The sequence below is a fragment of the Lingula anatina genome, chromosome 6 (assembly GCF_051362555.1).
Source record: "Lingula anatina isolate TDL-2025a chromosome 6, LinAna3.0, whole genome shotgun sequence".
Taxonomy (NCBI): domain Eukaryota; kingdom Metazoa; phylum Brachiopoda; class Lingulata; order Lingulida; family Lingulidae; genus Lingula; species Lingula anatina.
The window spans coordinates 18,447,825-18,470,836 of record NC_141772.1 but is presented as its reverse complement, the minus strand read 5'-3'; the positions used below and the strand labels follow the sequence as shown (position 1 = coordinate 18,470,836).

At 34.1% G+C, this 23,012-nt stretch overlaps 2 protein-coding genes across 4 annotated transcripts in view; one reads left to right on the top strand and one right to left on the bottom strand.

The window, feature by feature from the left end:
- LOC106175418 (G-patch domain and KOW motifs-containing protein) overlaps positions 1-23,012 on the bottom strand; it is an 83,244-nt gene that overhangs the window by 9,086 nt on the left and 51,146 nt on the right. For all 3 annotated transcript variants that reach the window (XM_087014998.1, XM_087014996.1, XM_087014997.1), the window contains one exon: positions 1,210-1,342. In XM_087014998.1, coding sequence (XP_086871124.1) covers positions 1,210-1,342 — 133 coding nt within the window. The remainder of the gene's footprint in view (positions 1-1,209; positions 1,343-23,012) is intronic.
- Positions 16,942-21,281, top strand: LOC106175416 (uncharacterized). The gene is made up of 3 exons (XM_013557405.3): positions 16,942-17,482; positions 17,712-17,847; positions 19,114-21,281. Exons 2-3 carry the CDS (start codon positions 17,723-17,725, stop codon positions 20,033-20,035), a joined length of 1,047 nt encoding a protein of 348 aa, XP_013412859.2. The 5' UTR covers positions 16,942-17,482; positions 17,712-17,722; the 3' UTR covers positions 20,036-21,281.

Sequence of the window (23,012 nt, the reverse complement as noted above, 5' to 3'; positions counted from 1 at the left end):
TGAACTCCTGAAAACATTCTATTGCACATCAACACCAGTTTACCATGTTTTGCGTTGAGTGGTGCAAGAAGTGAAGCTGAGTGCTCATTTTTAGCTGGAGGTGAATGGGAGTGAAGACGTGGGCTCAGAGAAAATAGGTTTTTCCAACAACACGGTAAGATAACAATTTTATCTTTTGGCATTTAGGGCAGATAATACTTGTAGAAAGAATAATTACATGATATGAAAACATGTTACAAAACTTGAAGATGTAAAATTGTGCTTAATTTGCAGTCAAGATTGCAAGATTGCCACGAGGCTGTAAATCTTTGTCATGTGCAATTTTTGCATGTATGTAATCTGATATGCCCATATCTAATTATTTTTGGTGTTTTATTGATTCTAGGACAATGGTTATATGTAGAGCTGACATGAAATTCCACATATATGATCAGACTAATACAACTAATACATGGGGGCATGCACTAATCAGTGACAAAAGCCATGACAAAGATGACATTCCGACAGCCTCTTCGAGCCTCTCTGAGCCCACGTCTTCACTCTCGCTCACTTCCAGCTAAAAATGACCACTTAGCTACACATCTTGCACCACTCCACTTCACATGGCATCACACTTCCGGCACAACCCTGTCTCCTCTGGTTCCGTTTATTAGTTACGCCTCAATGAAATATATATATGAGGAAACTCTTAAGTCCCCTCAGCTTTCACTTTATTATAGAAGTTTTTTTGGAGATTTTTATACTGACATGACATTGTTTTTGTATGAATAATGGCAACCCTTAAAGTGCTAGTTTTGTCAGCAATTTTGATCTAAAAAAATTAAGATAGATAAATAATGGCCAGGTATAGACATCTGTGTCTGTACAAAAAAAAAAAAAAAAAAAAGGCCCAATTATGCTTTAGTTTGAACTCAACCTGTATTTTATGAATGTTCATCAGTTCTGTAAGATTGAAGACAAAAGTTGAAACAGTTTTCCAGTTTTGTGTTATCACTGAAAGTACACAGCAACAATGGAGATGACAGACACAGGTAATGGCTATTATGTACACACACATCTGTGTCTATACATAACAACAGACTAATATTCTATCAGATAAGGCACATCTTCTATTTTATCCTCTATTTACTAAGAATAAAGTAAATTAAGTCTTTCAACTACCTAAAGCATTAGATGATGTTATAGTAAGGTAATAGTGTCAATGCTTACTTAAAATTTTGGCATTTTTCTCATAGTCTGTTTTGCTTACAAGCTGAAGGTGGAATTTGTTGATTGAGATGAGTTGCTGGCTAATGGTGAGTTTGACCATCACTCGAGAGTTGTCTTCATCTATACCTTCGATCTGGAATACAAACAACAGAGTTATAAAAATCAAATAAAAAGAAGCATTAGTCTAAGATAATTACAATAAGTACATGAAAATAAGCATATGTGTTTGTCTCAGACATTGACATATAGGTTAAGACACTGATCAGCAGTTGTCCTCGGCTACCACAAATATCTGGAACAAGGCAGCAAAGCTGTCAAATGTACAGACAAAAAGCAGAAAATGAAGATGCAGAAAATAGGTCATTTTGTCAATTTTGATACAAAAATAAATAATGCTTATAACAGCACAGTCAATCAACACTTAAAGGGATAACTCTTTGTATGAGATCTATATTTCACAATAAAAACATTGTAAACAACTCATAAAAATATAATATATTCTGTTTTACCACAAAAATGGCAGTTATAGCTATTATTTTGATATCTGAGCTTGTCATCGGATCACTTGACCTCCATAGATGGCTATACTATGTTAAAATCTCTTAAAAGATTATTACAAAAGACAAACTTTTTAGAAAAAAATTCAGGGACTAACTTTGAGTGTAGAAATGGATTCATTAACCATTAGTAAGTATGGGAAAATTGTTGTTTACTCCAAGAAAATTAATTTTTTGGCCAAAACGAACAGTTATCATCCCTTTAAATTTAATCATGGACAACAGGTAACATGGTGAATAAAATTACAGTTTCAGGGCCATATGTGAGAGTTCAAATTCACATAATGAAAATCCCAATATGTGAAAAATGATGACAGTGCATAAAATAATATTAAATAATGTTTAAAGACATAAAAACCAATACAGTTGCTCAAGTGGAAATACAGAAAATGCACAGTGCTTTTGGTGGATGGGAGTTAAAAGTTACATCTTGAAGATGCTAGTGTTTGAAAAATAATTATAATATAAAAATTAGATAAAATATAACAAAAAATTCCAATAAAGCTGCTGTTCAAACTTTAATCTAGTTGTATTAACATATCTACAACCCCATTGAATTTGAGAATAACAAGGCACTGTTATTCATCTATAGCATTAATGTTGGCGTTACACAAAATTTTTTTCTTTTGTAAACTTATTTGCAATATTAAACAACATTTACCTGCATAATCATCACAGATTCCTAATATTATGTGAAACAGTTAAGATAGCTTAACTTATGGGACTTTACAGGGAAATCTCAATGCGTGTTATATGTCATCTCATTTAATGGCTGTTGCTCCCATGAAAATGCACCGATTGACCCCAAACTCCCAAAGATCCTGTACAATCCCTAATTAAACTCACTATAATAACCCCTCAGCCCCGCTGGGGGGGGGGGGGGGGTGTTCTAGCTATAGACATAAGTTATACCAATGCTAACGATTTTCAAACCGAGGCTGCTGCACCAAATCATTTGAACACCTGGTTTTCAATCAAACATCCTGTATACCAGATACATTCTAGGTGGTAAGGTCGTTGAAAGAATAAGCTTTTCCTGTGTTATGTAAACACTTACTTATATATCAATGTCAATATGATGTTTGCTTGGAAAACAAACCTGTAATGTCTCTCCACAGTCTCATCTTTATGACAAGAGCGTACACGTACTTTCACGTAATAAGAGAATCTTTACGATGCAACTTATCCAGGCATGGTTTGTGTAAGTGTCCTCTGAGTAGTTTGTTTCCCTGCACAAGACAGAGACACACGACTTCACCATCTCCAGAAATCAACAAAGTGTGCAAGTGATTCCATATGACTTGGTTTTTTTAAAAACATTAGTCAAGGATTGTAGTTAAGGTAAGTCTTTACACTAGTAAAAGATTATACGGGTTAGTTAATGAAAATTTAGAGCATGCCATGTATCACAAGACAAAGCGGCAAGGCCAAGTTTATTTAAGTTTTGTTGTGATATTTTGAATTATTGTTGCCGATTGATAATCGGTTACGTGTGTGGTTGTTTTGAGGCGGTAAATTATTACTCCACACTGGTGAAAATATCTTTAGTTAATAACCCAATATCTGGATTCTACAACCCTAAAACATTAACTTGGAGGTCAGAAAATGTTATTCTGTTCTTCCGCTTGAGACACTGTTGAGATCACAAGAGCTAAATGAAAATCCTATCCCAGATGGCGCTTTTTCGATAAACTACAACAAATCTTGGGCATGTTCAGTTTAGCGGCCAGTCCCTCTGAGATCCTCTTTGTGTCCTGTCAGGACGACAGTGGGAACCAGGACAAATTTTAAAAATTTTAATATCTAATTTCTTTTATAAATGCAATTTCCTTCCTGTGACCTTTAATCTTGATGTTGTATTTAGATTTAATAGTAAATTGTATATTTAAATCTATGCGGTTGACATTATTTCAGTCAAATCACTTGAAAACAATGGCAGATTAAATTTAGTTCATTGCATAATACCATAATGTCTACGTATTTACTAGTAGTTCCTAATGGTATTATTATTATTATGTTTGTTTTTTTTTCTATCATACAGATTTCCCTCTTTTCTGATTGACATGGTACAAGCAAGACAGAAGAATAGGCCACGAAGAAAATCTCACTTGATCAATGAGTTGTAGATTTCAGGGAAGATACTGGATAAGACTTGCCAACAAAGAATGCTTGAAGTATCATTCAATATATATTTTTCCTTAATGACATTCTGAATTATTCTCAGTCACCTCACAGTCTCTATACACATCAGAAGTGAACATAAATTCAATGTTACTATATCACATTGAAAAAAAAAATCAAAAACCAATATAGTGAAAGGGCCATGGTATAACAGTCTGTGATATTAACAACTAGCCCAGTACCAATGAAAAAGCGGACTGGGCCTGTGAAATTTCTTAAAAAGAGTAAGTTAGTGGCCCAGTTAATTTTGTTTGGCTGTATTACATGTACTCAAATTAAATTAAGTTTTTTTATGAGAATTGGACTTGGGCCAGTAAACTTTGAAAACAGTTATTATCCCTTTAATCTCAATATCATGCGTGGCAGTAAAGCTGGTAAAATGTGCAAGTAGCCTGTTTTCCTGTGTTCAATTTCGATTAAAAAACTAAAATTTGTCATTTTAGTCCTTTTCTGTTATCAGATCAAACTATCAATGGTTATCTTATATCTTATTTTGTAATTATTAAGGGCACTGTTATAATACCAATGCATGACTGACACTTTCTCAAAATACAATGTTTTTCAGCAAACAAATTTAAAATGTTGTACTCTGAAAATAAACTGAAAACAAACAGATATCTCTCTTTCCATTATTATGAAACAATGAAGGGACTTTTCAGAGGGAAATAGGACTGGTATTGACCTAAAAGAATGACTACTGGATAGCACATAATAAAATGAGCTCTACATAGTCCAAATCTGAGACATCTGTGACCTCAGGGCTATTTCATAAATAAGTTGGCTTGAAAGTAATGATAAAAATATCAGATTTTAATTCAATGTAATTTTTTTCTGAAATGAAATATTGTAAAAGATTTGACACAAGTTAGCTCACTGTTAAGAAGAAACAAGTCTCCTTTTGTCAGAATTCTGTTTCACTCCTTTTCCTTAATAACAAAAGAAACAGAAATGTCAATATGTGCATAAAGGGATCTTACAGAAGGCTTACTTAAATCACATTAACAGGAATATAAATCAGCCAAACAATCATTAAACCGTATCTAATTTCAGAGTCACAGACAATGCAAAATTTGATTGATCATTTTCTTTATCACAGTATATAATGTAAAAAATTATTCCATCATTTTTATTTCCTGCATTTAGGTTTCAGACTGAATAATTTTTATTTGTAGTAAAACTTGCCAGTTTACAAAGCTACATTTGTGAACAAGAGCTGGCTGACTGCCCAATGTAATACCAATAAGTTCTTTACAGCAAATTAGTTTTGTAACCAGGACCAGGGGCGGATCCAGAGATATTTTCTGATAGTCTTCAAAATTATATAAGTTGGTCCATCCTTCATTTTTGACTGTCTTCTGACAGAAAAAATTAGATACCCATCAATGTAAACTTGAAAATCTGACCATCTTCTGGAAGACCTAGAAGGCGGCCTCAATCCACCCCTGAGGACTTAACTGAGAGGATTGCCAGGACACATCTTTAAATCACATATAACAGTTACTGTAATGATTAAATATGCATTAAATTTATCAAAGACATTCCTTCTTGCTTAAGTCATCAGTTCAGAATGAGGTCAATTGATGGAATTTCCTACAGTGCAGTATTAGTTGTGTTTGAAATTTATTGAACATTTTAATCAGTGCAACATCATTTGGATTTGTTTACACTTATCAATGCTAGAGGTTTCTCAGCAGTGTTACAAGACAAACTGCTATCGTCCTGTTGCTCTGACCTTAATTTGAAATGAATTTAAGTTGAACTATGTAATTGTGTTAAAAAAAACTTTTTTTAATGTTTAGCACTTCAATCCTATTGTTGATAAATGATTGTCCAAGTCTGAGTTGCCATGTCTTGTATATGTGTCTCAAGTTTCAACTTAATTTTGAAGTACAGAGTACCTCTAGCACATGATTTTAGACTGCTGTTGATAGTTGCCAATAATTTTTAAATATATATCCTTTGTGAAGATTGATAGCCTTTGTTTACTCAACTGTGTGAAGACAAAGGAATTCCCTCCTTACCAGATATAGACTTGTCAGACAGAAAAGCAAAGACACTACTAGTAGGCCCTTCTCCGAGTTACTGGCTATGAAGACAAAATGTTCCATGGGCAGAAATGATTGGTTTTGTTGGATATCTCAGCAGAGGTCCAGCAATTATATATATTCACACAGAACTAACAGTTTCACTCAGCTGGCCTCTGCATTGGTTGAAATAAAAACTACCAATCTTACACAAGCTTGACTTAATTATTTTTTTCCTATTCACAGACAACTGTACATTGATCTTGCCTTTTTTTAGGCACACTCTGTTCTATGAAACAGTTCAATCTTTTAAGATTAAAACATCTTTATTTGCTATTCATTTTCTCCTCCCTGTCCATGTTCTTTCCATCTAATTCATTTTACGACTGGCTTATTCTACTGTGAGATTCTATGCTTTTATTTTGGGAGAAACATACTGTTTGACATATATTATTTAGAGTAATTTACATATACATTTACATTTTTTTTTTACATATATTCTTATATATAAAATTAAAACAATAGGTAAGGTCTGCAGAAATCACACAGCAATAAATATTTTCCCTTTCAGTTTCCAAGGGTCAAATATTTTGTTGTGTATAAGGACCTGCAAAATGTTCAAATTATTAAAAATGACCATGAGATTTCATGTAAGGTACTTTTTTATGCTTTGAGGCTCTTTGCAAATACCAACCTGCAATAATAGGAATTTTTTTCAATTCTTCTGTGTGAATTATACACAGTTCAAACCTAGCAGTGGTACATGCTGCTCTCATATATTGTGAGCACTTGATTAATTCTAATACAAAAACTTACTGATTTCATTTATTAGTATGTCTATTTTTATCAATGATTTGGCTTTTACCCAACACAAAAAGCAACATGCATACTTTGTGACATTATTTAATCTACTTTCAGATAATTTGATCAAAACGTATTACTAACACTGCAATATTGTTGGAAATAGAATTAAACATTTTCTTCATTCAAATATAGTGAGCAGATCCCATGCATTTTTTTTTATTCTTTAATTATTCACATTGAACTGTAAATTCTACTAAACAAATAATTTTTTAAACTTATGACTTTATTATTATGACTTTATTTCTGCCAGGTGGTATGAATCAGCTGATCGCCTCAGTGTCAGGCTATCCCAGCAGATGGGAGACTCTACTTTTGCTCTTGCAGAGGCAGCCTATTTGCCTGTAATGTCACCCACCCAAACAGCTGATCCTAGACTGTATAAAAGCAATTATCTTTTTTACTGATAATATTTTATTGTTAAAACAGAACAATACTGCGTAAGCGGTGAACCAGGTCATTCCACATGATGATAAGAACCAAATTCAGAGAAACAGCAACAAGGCAGCAAAGCTGTCAAATGTACAGACAAAAAACAGAAAAAAAAGATGCAAAAGAGGTCATTTTGTCAATTTTGATGCAACAATAAATAATGCTTATAATAGCAGTCAGTCAACACTGATTTTTCATTATGCACAACAGGTAACATGGTCAATAACAGGAGCAGATCCAGAAATATTTTTGACAGTATTCTAAAGTATCTTTATTGATCCATCTTCCATTTTGATGGTCTTCCAAAAGAAAAAAATAGATACCCATCAATATAAAAAATCTAACTGTCTTCCAGGAGACCCAGAAGATGGTCTCAATCCACCCCTTCAATAAGATTATAGTTTCATGACCATGAGAGTTAAAATTCACATGATGAAAGTCCCAATATAAGAAAAATGATGACAGTGCATAAAATAATATTACTAGTGTTTAAAGACATGAATACAAATACAACTGCTTACGTGGAAATACAGAAATTGTGCAGAGCCTCAGGTGGATGGGAAAGTCACATCTTAAAAATGCCAGTGTTGGAGAAGAAATTAAAAAGAAAACAACAAAAATATAGTCTAATGAAGCTGCTATTCAGTGCTTCCTTATTATGGACACTGTTATCTAGCAGAGAGCTTAACCTTTGGGAGTTTACAGGGAAATATCAACAAGTGTGATTTATGAAATCTCATTTAATGGCCACTTAATCAGGCAAATGAGTTTATAGCACTAAACTTAGCCTAGTGAATACCCAAGGGGAATTTACAGACTGACCACACAAATTTGTCCCATAAGACACAGCTTAAGAAAAGCACAAAACAATAATGCACAAAAATAGGAGACTGCCAATTCTGATGCAATAGTACATTATGTTTAACTGCACAGTCAATATCAAATTTTAATTATGCAGAACAGGTAACAACGACAAAAGTAAAAGCATAAGGCTTCAGGTCCATCAAAGTTCAAATTTACAATTAGAAAGAGCCAGAATGAGAAAAATGAAAATTTAACACAAAATTGCATAAATTCAATAATAAATGATAACCCAATTGAGCTGGCTTTCTAATTTGAACTGCATGCCAATCCTAAAAATCATACTTGTAAGTTAAACATAATAATAAGTAACACAGTTTTCTTTCCATAATGTTTGCAGAAGCAGTACAAAAATATTTTTGTCAATTTTGATGTAACATTACATAATAATTTATAGAATAATGATCACCAATTTTTTTATTATTGACTATGAATAGCAAGGACATGTAGAAAATGTGATTACCATTCGGCTTCATGTCCATGGGAGTTCTGAGTCCCACAATGAATATGCCAAAAAGATAATAATGAATATTTCACTAAAATGTATAAATTCCAGAAAAAGAAGCCAATTAGACTGCTTTTCCAACTTTTTTTGAAAGATTGAGTCGTAAGTAACATGATTTTCCCATAATGGTCATCATGGCAGCAATACCAAAAATTATGTTTTCTTCTATTTTGATGCAACATTACATAATGTTTAACAGCATAATGACCATCAATTTTTAATAATAAAATATTAGTATCATGGATATTCAGAAAATGTGACTAGCAAAGGTCTTCAAGCCCGTGGAGGTTCTAAGTCACACCTTGAAAATGCCAATAAATGAATAATTAAATTTTCACAAAAAACTGTTTAATTACCAGAAAAATTTACCAAACAGACTGCATTGCCTACTGAAGCTATATTTTAGTCCCATGTTTCTTTCCTGTAAGTTTGAGAACAGTGAGTGATATGATTTTCCTTAAATGATCATCATGGGAACAGTGCCCAAAATAGGGGTTTCTTCAAATTTTGATGCAATATAACATAATGTTTAACAGCATAATGACCATCAATTTTTAATAATAAAATATTAGTATCATGGATATTCAGAAAATGTGACCAGCAAAGGTCTTCAGGACCATGGAACTTCAAAGTCACATCTTGAAAATGCCAAAATGTAAACAAGACAGCACTTTTCTGAAATGGGTTTATTTCCATTTTTAACACTTTTTTAACATAAAACAAAATTAACAATTAACTGCCATTTTTATATGACCAACTAATAAAATTGATGAGATGGGGAAAGTATCAATAGAACAGTGTTAAATGTCCAATTTCCTCCATCTAAGATTCTGAACATAGTGGATGATTGAATATGACAAATTGCAATAATATGTGTTTATTTCCAGTTTTGACACTTCATTACACAATACATGATAACAAATTTACCATCATTTTTACATAATCAACTGACAATGTTGTAAAGATGCAGGAAATGTCAAACAAACACTTTTATGTATCTTATTAGTTCAATAATGAGACTATTAACATGCCTAAGAATTAAATCTGAGGAAATGTAAAAAAAAGAATAACTTCTAAAATAATGGACCGATTATGCTGATTTTCATACTCAACCTATGTTTTAGTAAGATTGAACACTCTTGTGAGTAAAATGACAATTTGCCTGTTTTTCTTATATTGTATTATCAGTGTTGTATATATGCTAAAAAAATGAAAAAACAGCATAACTTCTATAAAAGTGGCTCTATCATGCTGTTTTTCAAACTTGACCTGCGTATTATGAATATTCATCAGTTCTGTAAGTTTCAAGCCTAAAGGTAAAATGGTATTTCACATATCGTGTTATCGGTGCTGCATATATGCTGAGAAAAGTGAAATAAAGATGCAAATAAGTGAAAAATTAAATTTTCACAAAAAACTGTTAAATTGCCAGAAAATTTTACCAAACAGACTGCGTTGCCTATTGAAGCTGTATGTTAGACCCATGTTTCTTTCCTGTAAGTTTGAGAACACTAAGTGACATGATTTCCCTTAAATGGTCATCATAGGAGCAGTGCCCAAAATAGGGGTTTCTTCAAATTTTGATGCAACATTACATAATGTTTAACAGCATAATGACAATCAAATGTTATTAATAAAATGTTAGTAACATGGACATTCAGAAAATGTGACAAGCAAAAGTCTTCAAGATCATGGAACTTTAAAGTCACACCTTGAAAATGCCAATATGTGAAAAATTAAATTTTCACAAAAAACTGTTTAACTGCCAAAAAAAAAAAAAAAAAATACCAAACAGACTGCATTGCCTACTGAAGCTGTATTTTAGTCCCATGTTTCTATCCTGTAAGTTTGAGAACAGTAAGTGACATGATTTTCCTTAAATGGTCATCATGGAAGCAGTGCCCAAAATGGGGGTTTCTTCAAATTTTGATGCAATATTACATAATGTTTAACAGCTTAATGACCATCAATTTTTAATTATAAAATATTTGTATCACAGATATTCAGAAAATGTGACTAGCAAAGGTCTTCAGGCCCATGGAACTTCAAAGTCACGCCTTGATAATGCCAAAATGTAAACAAGACAGCACTGTTCTGAAATGGGTTTATTTCCATTTTTAACACTTTTTTAACATAAAACAAAATAAACATTTTACTGCCATTTTTATATGTCCAACTAAGAAAATTGATGAGATGGGAAAAGTATCAATAGAACAGTGTTAAATGTCCAATTTCCTCCATTCTGAGATTCTGAACATAGTGGATGATTGAATCTGACAAACTGCAATGATATGAGTTTATTTCCATTTTTGACACTTTATTACACAATACATGATAACAAGTTTACCATGTTTTTTTACATAATCAACTAACAATGTTGTAAAGATGCAGGAAATATCAAACAAACACTTTTAGGCATCTTATTAGTTAAATAATGAGACTGTTAACATGCCTAATAATTGAATCTGAGGAAATGTGAAAAAACAGTATAACTTCTTAAGTTATGGCCCGATTATGCTTATTTTCGAACTCAACCTGCGTTTTAGTAAGATTGACCACTCCTGTGAGTATAATTACAATTGGCCAATCCGTTTTTCTTATATTGTGTTATCAGTGTTGCATTTATATTGAAAATAGTGAAAAAACAGCATAAATTACCTAAAAGTGACCCGATCATGCTGATTTTCGAACTTGACCTGCGTATTATGAATATTCATCAGTTCTGTAAGTTTCAAGTCAAAAGGTAAAATGGTTTTCCACTTATCGTGTTATCGGTGCTGCATATATGCTGAAAAAAGTGAAAAAACAGCATAAATTCCCTAAAAGTGACCCGATCATGCTGATTTTCGAACTTGACCTGCTTATTATGAATATTCATCAGTTCTGTAAGTTTCAAGTCAAAAGGTAAAATGTTTTTCCACTTATCGTGTTATCGGTGCTGCATACATGCTGAAAAAAGTGAAAAAACAGCATAAATTCCCTAAAAGTGACCCGATCATGCTGATTTTCGAACTTGACCTGCGTATTATGAATATTCATCAGTTCTGCAAGTTTCAAGTCAAAAGGTAAAATGGTTTTCCACTTATTGTGTTATCGGTAAAAGTGCACGGCGACGGCGACGACAGCGACGACGGCGACGACAGACGCAGATGATGGCTATATGTACAGACACATCTGTGTCTGTACATAAAAAGAGGGTGATTGTTAGACCCCATTTTATATATATCCAGCTTATATATATCAGCAACGATAAATCTGGGCTGAGCCAATGTTATTGCCAACTTTATTGATCAGATACAGACAGTTTTCAAAATAATGTAATAAACACATAGCCTTTATTACGTTTTAACTCACATCTGTTTTTCATTGGTTGGCAGACCACTATCAGCACTGTGATGGGTGGAGATTAATCAACAAAAGACTGGGCTATAAAAGTTCATCCTACAAATTTAGCCTAACCATTTGACTTTACAATGAGGTGATACACATTTCAGCCAATTACTTCAAAGAAATATTCACTAGAGATCTTACATTGTATAACATGATATTTAAGAAGAAGAAGAAGAACTTAAATCCAAATTTCCATACACATATCTAGCAGATGATCATCAGCTAGCAGCATTTATATGAATGTGCAGGTCAATATATGTTGCTGTGGTTATCTTAAAGTTTCTCTCTCTCACAATAATTAATACTGACATAACAGCCATTTAAGGTACAAGGATCAAGACAAAAGATCAACATGATATAACTATGACAGCATTTTTAAAGACAAGATTCAGATGAGAATTAAATGCCCATGCTATTTGTTTTAAGCTCTTTAAAAGATGAAGATGGCATACTGGTATATCCATGCTACTTATGCTAATCTGGAACCCAGTGAATGAATGATAAAGCTCCATGAACATGTTCCATTCTGTTGTTCCTGCAGGTCACAGCCAGGCCATCCTGAACTCTGTCCCCACAGGTCACAGCCAGACCATCCTGAACTCTGTCCCCATAGGTCACAGCCAGGCCATCCTGAACTCTGTCCCCACAGGTCACAGCCAGACCATCCTGAACTCTGTCCCCATAGGTCACAGCTAGACCATCATGAACTCTGTCCCCACAGGTCACATCCAGGCCATCCTGAACTCTGTCCCCACAGGTCACAGCCAGGCCATCCTGAACTCTGTCCCTGCAGGTCACAGCCAGGCCATCCTGAACTGTCCTGCATATTAGAGAGTTTCCGTTGCCAGTGAGATACGCCGGCTAGATTAATACGTCATCGGTTTGTGCGCACTTGTGACGTTCACCGCATTCATATACCGTCATCCCATCTAGTCTGCGGAATACAAGCGCTCCTATCTAGCCAGTGCGGAAGATTATTGAAAATTGTTATTAAAGGTTATGTTTGCTAATTTATATGACTTATATACTTTTTTACAATAGTTCAAGTGTACGTTCATGCAAATTTCGACTTTTTAACAGAGAGGAGCCGCTAGTTTTGGTTTATCAGGCACATAGCCGGGGGTTGATCGTGGGGTTCTTACGAACCGCGATTTTTGTCAGGGAAAAATTGCACTTTTGGGTAATATTTGTGTCCTTTTTCATAAAAAAGAATCCCCCCCTTGGAAATAGATGGCTACGGGGCCGTATATTATTATTATTATATTGGAATGAGCGCCAGCATTCCGGGACATTACCGGAACGCGAAGAGAGAAGCGCGTTACTGGATACATTAGCACATACGTAACAATCTAGCCGTCGTATCCCAACTGCACCGGAAACTCTCTATTTGCCAACAGTGTTAGTGGCCCCTGTAGGAATAGATGATCCGAGGACTAGCTGATCCGCCAACTAAATATGGCCAACCGCACTTCAAAAGAGATGCCGCTGATTCCTGATGGTCTTCCCGCCTCCACACGCACCATTCAACAGATAAAATCTAAGCTTCGAGTTTTAATTGCTAGGCCCCTACAGCGACAACGCATGTGGAGGCGGGGAGAGCAACGAGAATTAGCGATATCTCATTTGAAGTGTGGTCGGCCATATTTAGTTGGCAGATCAGTTAGTACTCGTATCATCTATTCTGAATGTGGCCAATGTATAAATGGGAACTTTCTACTATGGGGGTCAATTTTTTTCTAGGACAGGTTGTACAAGAAATATTTTCATTTAAGTAAAAGAAAAGGCTGTCTTGATTGTAATTTAAGAAATGAGAGAACTGTGGCTGTACCAGTGAAATGTTTCGTTTTTATAGTGGTGATATTTTCACATTAAAAAAATTCTAACCTTTCCCTTTATCACATACCCCATTCACACCAACAATTTCAACTGTGCTTAATGCCTGATCGCGGTCCTATTGGGGTTCACTTTTCTAATGTGAATGGACTACATACTCGTGACCACAATCTGAATAAACATAGATCGGCACTTGAGTTAAATAGGAGTTAACACTGGTTGGCAGTCATGGCTGGATGATTACATTTTAAACGCATGCATACAATAGGGCAATTCATCACATAAGGCAAGAAAATTCTGACAGTACAGCTCACTGATTATATCAGATGTCATAGTAACAACTGCAGTATGCTTTTTCTCTTTGCCATGAATATTTTCCAAAACTTTTCTTGTGAAAATAAACCCAGGTCGGGACCTAGGTTAAAATGGAGTTAACTCTGAATCGCAGTCAAGGGAGGATGTTTACGCTTGCAATGCATGGGACAAATTGGCAATTTATCAGATTTTGCAGGTTAATTCTGACAGTACAGCTCAATGGCTTAAAAGATGTGGTACCTTACAACTGCTTTTCCTCCTTGCTGTGTGTATTTGTTTGTATATTCTAAACAAAATGGATTTCTGTCAGTTTTATTTCAGTTTATAAATAACATATAGCATTTAAACGTACGTTGGGGGGTACATGCTCTATGTTCGCATATGAAAACTAATAAATCTGATTTTTTAACTTTTTATAGATTTCATAGCAGTGTTAGGAACTAAACGAACACTGAATATACTGCTATAAAGGATTTGCTCAATATACCCGTTATACTAACATACGTTGCAAAATAACAGGTAAAAGCGCCTCTCTGCAAATGCAAGTTATAACATTGCACTAAAGCACGGCTATCCTTTTTCGGAACAGCAGACCCTCAGACTAAAAATCAAAGTATCAAACCCTTGGAACTGAGGTTGATTTTTTAACTTGGTTCCGACAGACTTCGGAATATTGGACCATTGGAACGATAAGCCTTCGGAATATAAGGCATACATGCACCTCCTGGTATCAGCGTGACTGCAAAGAAACTGGGTTTATTAGACCATAATTTAACTGGAGTTTACTAGACCATGGTTTACTTGCCAGTGTTAATGACCTTATAGATTGAGACAATTATGAGGTATTTGTTGCTTTAAATTTGATCAAGTTTCTGTTAAAAACATGTTTATTATGATCAAAGGCATGTCACATTCTTTATCATAATGAAATTAAAACCCCTGCTCAAAACTTCTATTTCATAAAGTGAAAATTCTTTTTACCATTCTCTAGGCTTAAGCCAGGTGAAGAACATATACATGAGGCAAGAAAAAAAGTATTTTGACATTCCAACTGCAAATTTGTTGTGTTTTTCATATCCCAAGAAAAAGTGTCAAGATTGCTACTGTCACAATAAAGTACTCTTCCTTAAGTCAATTTGTAAGAAAAAAAAAGGAAAAATATGTTTTGAAACAAATATATAATGGTTAGGAATGGACCTACACTGTACATGCACATCTAAATGTACATTGTGCATGTATTTATGCCTTAGTCAAAGTTTTCCACTCTCTGTAGTAAACATGTGAAAAAACTTGACACTTAGGCTTGGAATGAGGTCATTAGCATTTTTCCATGTATCTCACCCCATTCATGAAATCAATTATTGCAGTGAACGGATATAAAACACTAAATTCCTGAAATAGAAGAGCAAGTTAAAAGCGTCAGTAGCCCATACAAAGGATGAGATAATTGCTTGTGTTCTTGCCAAGCTGATCACAAACTAAATTCGTCTTTAACTCCATATGGTAAATATCTATGCATTTTGGAAATTTTAGAACATCTAAAATAAAAGGAAGGTTACTACACATTAAAGCACCTTATTGGAAATTAAAATTGTGGTAACAAAATCTATTTATAATTAACACAACATATTGTACATGTTTTCAAATTTTTGCTTAAATGTTTTTTTTTTTTTTACTGTGGACCATGAGTAGGAGCAAATCTACATCAAAAGTTGATCTATTACTTCAGCTGACAGTGTTGGATTTTCCTTTGGTTTCAGAAGAAAAAGGAGTGATATTTTTGTTTTCATCACATTAATATTAATCATGTAACTACAGGTTATACAATGTCCTCTGCCCTGTCTGTGCATAAGGGCTGCAGATGAATGAGATATCTCCAAAATGTACCTGACAAACCCATCCTAAACTTTTCACATTCCAATTTGACGTAGATAATTAAAACCAATTATATCAATTAAAACTGCCACGTTCTGCTGGCCTGAGCTCATGGCAGCAGAGGGCCCAGGAATGCAAACAATGCTACAACATTCTCCCCCTTTTCCTGTTTTCATAATCTGTGTATCACCTTGTTTTTGATATTCACCTTCAATACATGTTGTATCATACCCCATGAGAAGTTCAGTGTCTGCATGGACTTCATGTCTATCTGATAGCTATCCCCTGACTATGTCAAAATTTCTATCCCATCAATATACAGCCATACAGTAGATATGGTTTTATAAAGCATGTTTTAACCCAAAATGTATTTAAACATTATACTCAAAGAAAATTAATGCAAAAATAAAATGAATAAGATAAAATAGAGGGAAATTTTGAAATTTGGGAGACTATTAAGTGATAAGTTTCAAATGAAAAGAATGTTGAATACATGTTGGCATCAAATTAAAAGAAAAACATATCAATGTATCAGGAACATAACCTTTCAATGAGTTAATTTCTTTGGTCTATCCTATGAATAAATTACTGTTACTTCATATTATATTAATTCATATAGTAAGCTTGATTATACTGAACATGTCCACTCTGTTTATCATCTGTTCTACTTTGAATTGCATCATTCACTGCAATTGACAGAAGAATTGACAGAAGGAGAGTGCCGGGGCACTTGTGTTGCACCCTCACTCAGGGAGTAGCACACCATCCTGTGTTCAGGAAGTAGCCAACTTCCGCTAACTACTGACCTTTGTGTTTAATAGTCCTATGACACAATTTATCAATGTGCGTGCTTAGACTGCGTACTGGCTATACAACCTAATACAGCTACCTACGTAAATACTGACAAAGACAGGAGGCCACATGCTGGAGTATTTACGTTTGGCAACCCCAACCCACGTGGTTTGCTGGCCCCATAAATACACTGGGAAACTTGCTTTCAATCACAACGAAAAACTTTACCACAAGAAAACAGGACCCAAAATAGAAAACTATAGAGAGGAGAACGTACATAAGAATATCCTTAAAGAGACATTACATCTTAAGAGTGACATTTCAATACCTGCTGTTGAGAAAGGAGTAGATAATTCAAAGGATCATAAAAGAAAAAAAAAAAAGACTGAGATTGAGAGACTCACACCAGCTAGGAATTTTTAAAAAAAGTATCAAAGAAGATAGGACAGAAGTGACAAAGAGTGAAAGGGAATAATAAAGAAGTAAATTAGGAAGGGAAAAAGCATCAGTTGATAATAAATATAAAAGCCAAGCTTTACTCTTCCTTGGGGAAATCACTGATAAGAGACAGAGAGCAGTTAAAGTAGAAAATCAATCATTTTCACTTGGTTACAGACATTAATTATCCATTGGTGGTTCCTGTGAAGGCAAGTATTTAAAGCCGGACAACCAACAATAGTATCAGAAAAAGCTTGCAAAGATTAATTGATTAAGTGGGAATACTTGACTAACACAGAAACTTTTGAAGAATTCAGCAGGTGAAACACAGTACTGTCAGACAGCAAAGCTACTTGTTGTAGTGAAGGACTACCCGGCCAAGTTGCAGCAAGCATTTTCAAACTTCCATAATACTCTACAAGTGATTTTTTCTCACAGTCTTGAAGACAATGACCATGGGCTCCTTGCTATACTGTGTGACTATGCTACAGCTGGTGGTGATATCCAGATGTGCAGTGCGAGAGCTTCCCAAAGACTACTTCAGGTGTCCTACACCTTGCACATGTACGCCCAAGTAAGTAGTTTTAGGGGGTTGCACTCTCCCTTTTATCCCATGTCTGTGTTTGGTATTTCATTCCACTTTTTATTAAAATTTGAATAAGCATTAATGCTCTTCTTGCCTAATTGGCAATTTAGTCTCTTTTATTATTTCTTTCTACATCTATCCATTATTTTAAAAATCATGAATTTTTACTTTTGCATCAGCAATAAAAACATTTTATTTAGTTTTAAAAATAAATAATATCATTAGGGCATAAACTGTAGATACACTCTCATTGATGTGTTGAAGTTTAATAAACATACATGAAAAAAAAACAAGAAAGTAAATAATTCTCATTTATAAATTATGTTATAGGAATTCTCATTTATAAATTAAGTTATAAGGATAAAGCTGTTAACCAATGGTTATTGAATCCATTCCAACATTTAAAGTTAGTTCATGTTTTCTCATAAAAAAAGTTTTTTTTTTTTTTTTTTTGGTAACAATCTTTTAAAATATTATTTAGGAGGTATAGCCATATATAGAAATCCATGTGATCTGATGGCAAGCACAGATACCAGAATAATTGCGATAAAGGCTATTTTGGTGGTGAAATGAAATTTATTATATTTTCCGAGTTGTTTACAATGTACTTATTGTGAAATATGAATCTCATTTGACAGTTGTTTCTCTTTAACTTTAAAAATGCATTAGAAGTTAGTGACGTCAAATTTTTGCCACTAAACCAGACCAAATGCCACAGTTTAGTTTCATATTACATAACTTCAAGATATATCAAAAGGTATCATTCACTTCCTATTCCCCCCCCCCCCCAAAAAAAAAAAGACATTTGAAGATATATTTTCTGTTTTCTTTCTGGGCTATACATGTATAAATCCCTCTTTCGTTTTCACCAAATGTCATTTGAATGATTATGCTATTGTGCACAACAGTAATGCATCACACATTACTACATCATTTGGCAAACTTTAATGAACTAGAGGGATGGATTTATAAGTAGGCCAATTTTATAATCAAAAATGTTCAGAGGATGCGGTTTTAAAACTTATTGGCTGATCTAGTAATTACTTTGGTTTATCTTTTGATGTGTTTTATATGAGTTGTGGGAGATACCTTTAGTGACTTAAATACATTATACTTGCTTCATATGTGGCTTTACAAATCTTTGTCTTACATTAAAATTGAAAAAGTGTCCATTTCTCTCTCTCCGCCCTACCACTCTACATTTTAAGTTAACTAATAATTTTTAAACTCTTTTTATTTTCCATTTTTCCTCAGGGAGACAGGCATGGCAGTTATTTGTGGTAAAGATACCACTGAACTTCCTTCTTTCCCCAACATCATCCTCCAGGAATTTGGAGCTTTTGATGTCCACATCAACTCTCTATCAGCAAGAACATTTGAAAATCTCAAGGCTCGTGAGGTGTACCTTCTATACACAAGACTTGGGAACCGCATCAATGTGAAAACCTTTGATCCTCTTGCCCCATACTTGGAGCGTCTTTTTCTACAAGATCTCTACATTACTGCAGTTCCGACCCGTTTGCTGCGGCAGCTCAACAACCTGAAGCAGCTTTCCATCAGCGAGAACAATCACCTCACATCTCTCTCAGGCAAGCTATTCTATCCTTTACCAAATCTAAAGACTCTATCTCTTAAAAAGAATGCACTCACTGCACTAGAAGATAAGACATTTTCAACACTGTCACAGCTTCGTGACTTGGACCTCACTGGGAATAAGTTGTCACAGATTGGGGCTGAGACCTTCAGGGGTCTGACCAGGCTGGAAAGCTTGGACCTAAGCAGTAATGAACTTACAACAATACCACCTCTTGTATTCCAGGACTTGCAGAACGTGAAAGTACTTAATCTTAGTAATAATCAAATAGATAAGGTAGAAGCAGATGCCTTCATAGGCCTAGAAAGTGTCAAGTACATAGATCTAACAGGGAATGCAATTGACAGATTACGTCTTTGTGACTTGAAAGGGCTGCCTGAAGGAGTGCAGATCAAACTGAATAATAATCCTATCAATTGTGATTGTAACATTAAATTCTGGCGCGAGGAGCAACTATTTACTTTCATGGGAACATGTAAAATGCCAGCTGCAGTAGAGGGTCAGTCGATTAGTACTTTTGTCCCCAACACAGCATGTCCAGTGAGGAGGGTACAGTGGTCATTCTATCAGTCACTGTGTTAGGTTATAAATAATGTATGAAAATTAATTCTGATTTTGAAATTTGGTTAATAGAATTTGAACAATTTACATAATTTCACCTTTTACTTATTTGTTATCTAGTTTGTTCTATATCATCATATTCCCAATTACACAAAAATCAAAACAATGAATCTTGCATAAGAAGGATGAAGATTTTGTTGATTGATTTTGTCTTAAAAAGAGACATTACTTCAGCCAAACATGTAGCCTACACTGTCCTGACTGGGGATATAGAGCAAACAAAGGGCATTATGTCTTATTTAATCTTTGTCAGTAGTTTCAGAAAACAATTTTTTTTACTTGGTTTACAGTGGAATAAAATAGTGTACAGTACATGTATAATAGAACTCAACAAGGCACTGAATAACTTCTATTTATGGTGATTATTTAAAAGAAGGCATGTAATGTCTATAGCTATATTATTTATATGCCCGTATTTATTAGAACTATGAGTAAAATATTTAATTAGCCAATTCTGAATGACTGATTGATCTTAAAAAGGAGATATTACTTCACGTGCCATGATAGAATTATATTGCAGTAGTATCTCTATTACCATCGGATCATGACAGTTGCTCTCATATCGTGTGTATATAGACCTCATCTTCTTCGACTTGTTGTTGCACAAAATCGACAAACACATTTTTCAAAGCAACCGCAACCGCCGTTTTCTCTTTTTAATTTATTACTGCGCATGGGTCAAGGTGCCAGAATCTCCTCCGAGCGCACCTGAGAATTAATTACGGCTTTCGAAGTGACACGCTCGCACTGCTAGTTAATTACGCAGCGGGGTATTCAGGGCACAGACCGTGATCACTAGATACTGCCAATGGATTTTTGGATTTTTAGAATTTAGATATTTCATGTGAACAGTGCCTAAAGCATAACTTCTCTGGTGTTATAAGTACTTAACCTTGAAAGAGAGTATCAAATTGAACTGACAGAAAGCACTAGTTGTAGGATTTACTTCCAAATATTCCTTTAACTTGTTGTGAAATTCAAGCACCTTTAATAAAGTTAATTAAAAAAATTAATTATATGTACATACTAGATACTTATGCACCATAGGTCAATTGTAAGACGAATACAAATATTTATTGGAGGGTGTAGATAATTTTTTAAACATTATTTAATTTGATTCATGATGTAAATTGAAATGTAAATGCAAAATATTGCCCAATAACCATATGTGTATATGTCTCTGAATAAAATCATAATAATACTGAAACTTTCTTGTTTTTTAAATATTTATTTACTTAATTTCCATTATATACCCTTTGATTATGAGGGTGAGAAACTTGCAATTGAAACTTTGACTATTGATACACATATCATCACAGATATATGTGTAATGCTTTTTTGGAATCCTAGGGCAACTTGGGATAGATCTGTCCCTGGGAGTGGATACTCCTACTTTCTACATACAGGATGTTTCATGAATTCTCTTGAATAGTCACAGCTTAAATGAGTGAGGAAGGGGTATTACTTAATTACTTCAGTGGAAGTCATTCCAAAAATGAAGAGTAAGATCATTTGTCCTGAATTGTGGATTGAGTCAGGCCATTCCCAAGGAACTAGTGTTGGGTGGTAAAAAGCAGAATTTGTATGACCTCAACATACATAGACAAATTTTCATTTATTCTAAGAAAAAAAGACAATCATCCATACAACTTGTAAGCAGAGCTAAGAATGCAGTAGGTGAGGTTGTCACACCAGGCACAGGACTTTAGAATGGAAAACTTCTCTCAAGTAACACATTCAAGCTTTAGTACTGCAGTTACATGATGTAACACACCCATGCCTATTCTATGGAAATCTCTTAATGATGAGAGCAAATAGGAGATCCAGTTGAACTGAAGGAGATTGAGCCTTCTTATCATTTGGAAAGGAACAGGTGCTAAGTTAAACATTCCAATTAGGAAATGGTAAGGGGAAAGTGTACTACAGAAAACAAGAATGTGGAAATGTTATAAAAAGTAAAATAAATGCAGTCTCATAACATACTTTAGTGATCATTACAATCCATTGCTAGCATAACCTTGCCAAATAGTTGTAACAACAACAACAACAACAACAACAAAGATATATGCAAATTCCAATGGAGTTATAAGGGGGATTCACACTACCAAATAAACTGCTGTTCAGTTAACCCACATACAAGTGCCGTCAAATAAATCCACTTTCTTTGCAGTTTACACTGATAAATGCTGCGATAACCTTTCACCAATCGTTCTTACTGTTTAGCATGCATACCTTTGTTCTCATTATAAAATAATATGATCATCATGGCAGGAGTTAAGGTAGCAGTGAGTGTTATGCTGTACAAAAGAATTAATTTAATCTGTAACATTGTATACACTTATATTGTAAAATGCAAAAATGACATGATGCAAGCACATACTGTATACATAAGCCCATCACTTCAAAAAACTTTCAATGAAGTCTTACATGATGCTGTTGTATCTCCCTTGATCAGAGTATGGATATGTTGTGTTAAGAGCCATCATTACATACTCACGTCAAGAAACATTTCAATAAAACAAGGCAGCAAAGCTGTCAAATGTACAGACTAAAAGCAGAAAATAAAGATGCAGAAAATAAGTAATTTTGTTAAGTTTGATGCAATAATAAATACTTATGGAATAACAGCACAGTCAATCAACAGTGAATTTTAATCATGCACAACAGGTAATAAGATTACAGTTTCAGGACCATGAAAGTTCAAATTCACATAATGAAAATCTCCAAATGTGAAAAATTACGACAGTGCATAAAATAATATTACATAAAAATTTAAAGACATAAACATCAATATGATTGCTTATGTAGAAATACAGAAAATGTACAGGGCTTCAGGTGGATGGGAGTAAAAAGTCACATCTTGAAAATGCCAGTGTTTGAAAAATATAAAAATTAAAAAAGAAAACATAACAAAAAATATTCTAATAAAGCTGCTATT

What these genes read in the sequence shown, in the direction of transcription:
- LOC106175416 (XM_013557405.3), top strand. Translation starts at nt 17,723, where the DNA reads ATGACCATGGGCTCCTTGCTATACTGTGTGACTATGCTACAGCTGGTG. An exon ending in CCTTGCACATGTACGCCCAA is followed by an intron (nt 17,848 to 19,113) that starts GTAAGTAGTTTT and finishes ATTTTTCCTCAG; the next exon opens with GGAGACAGGCATGGCAGTTA.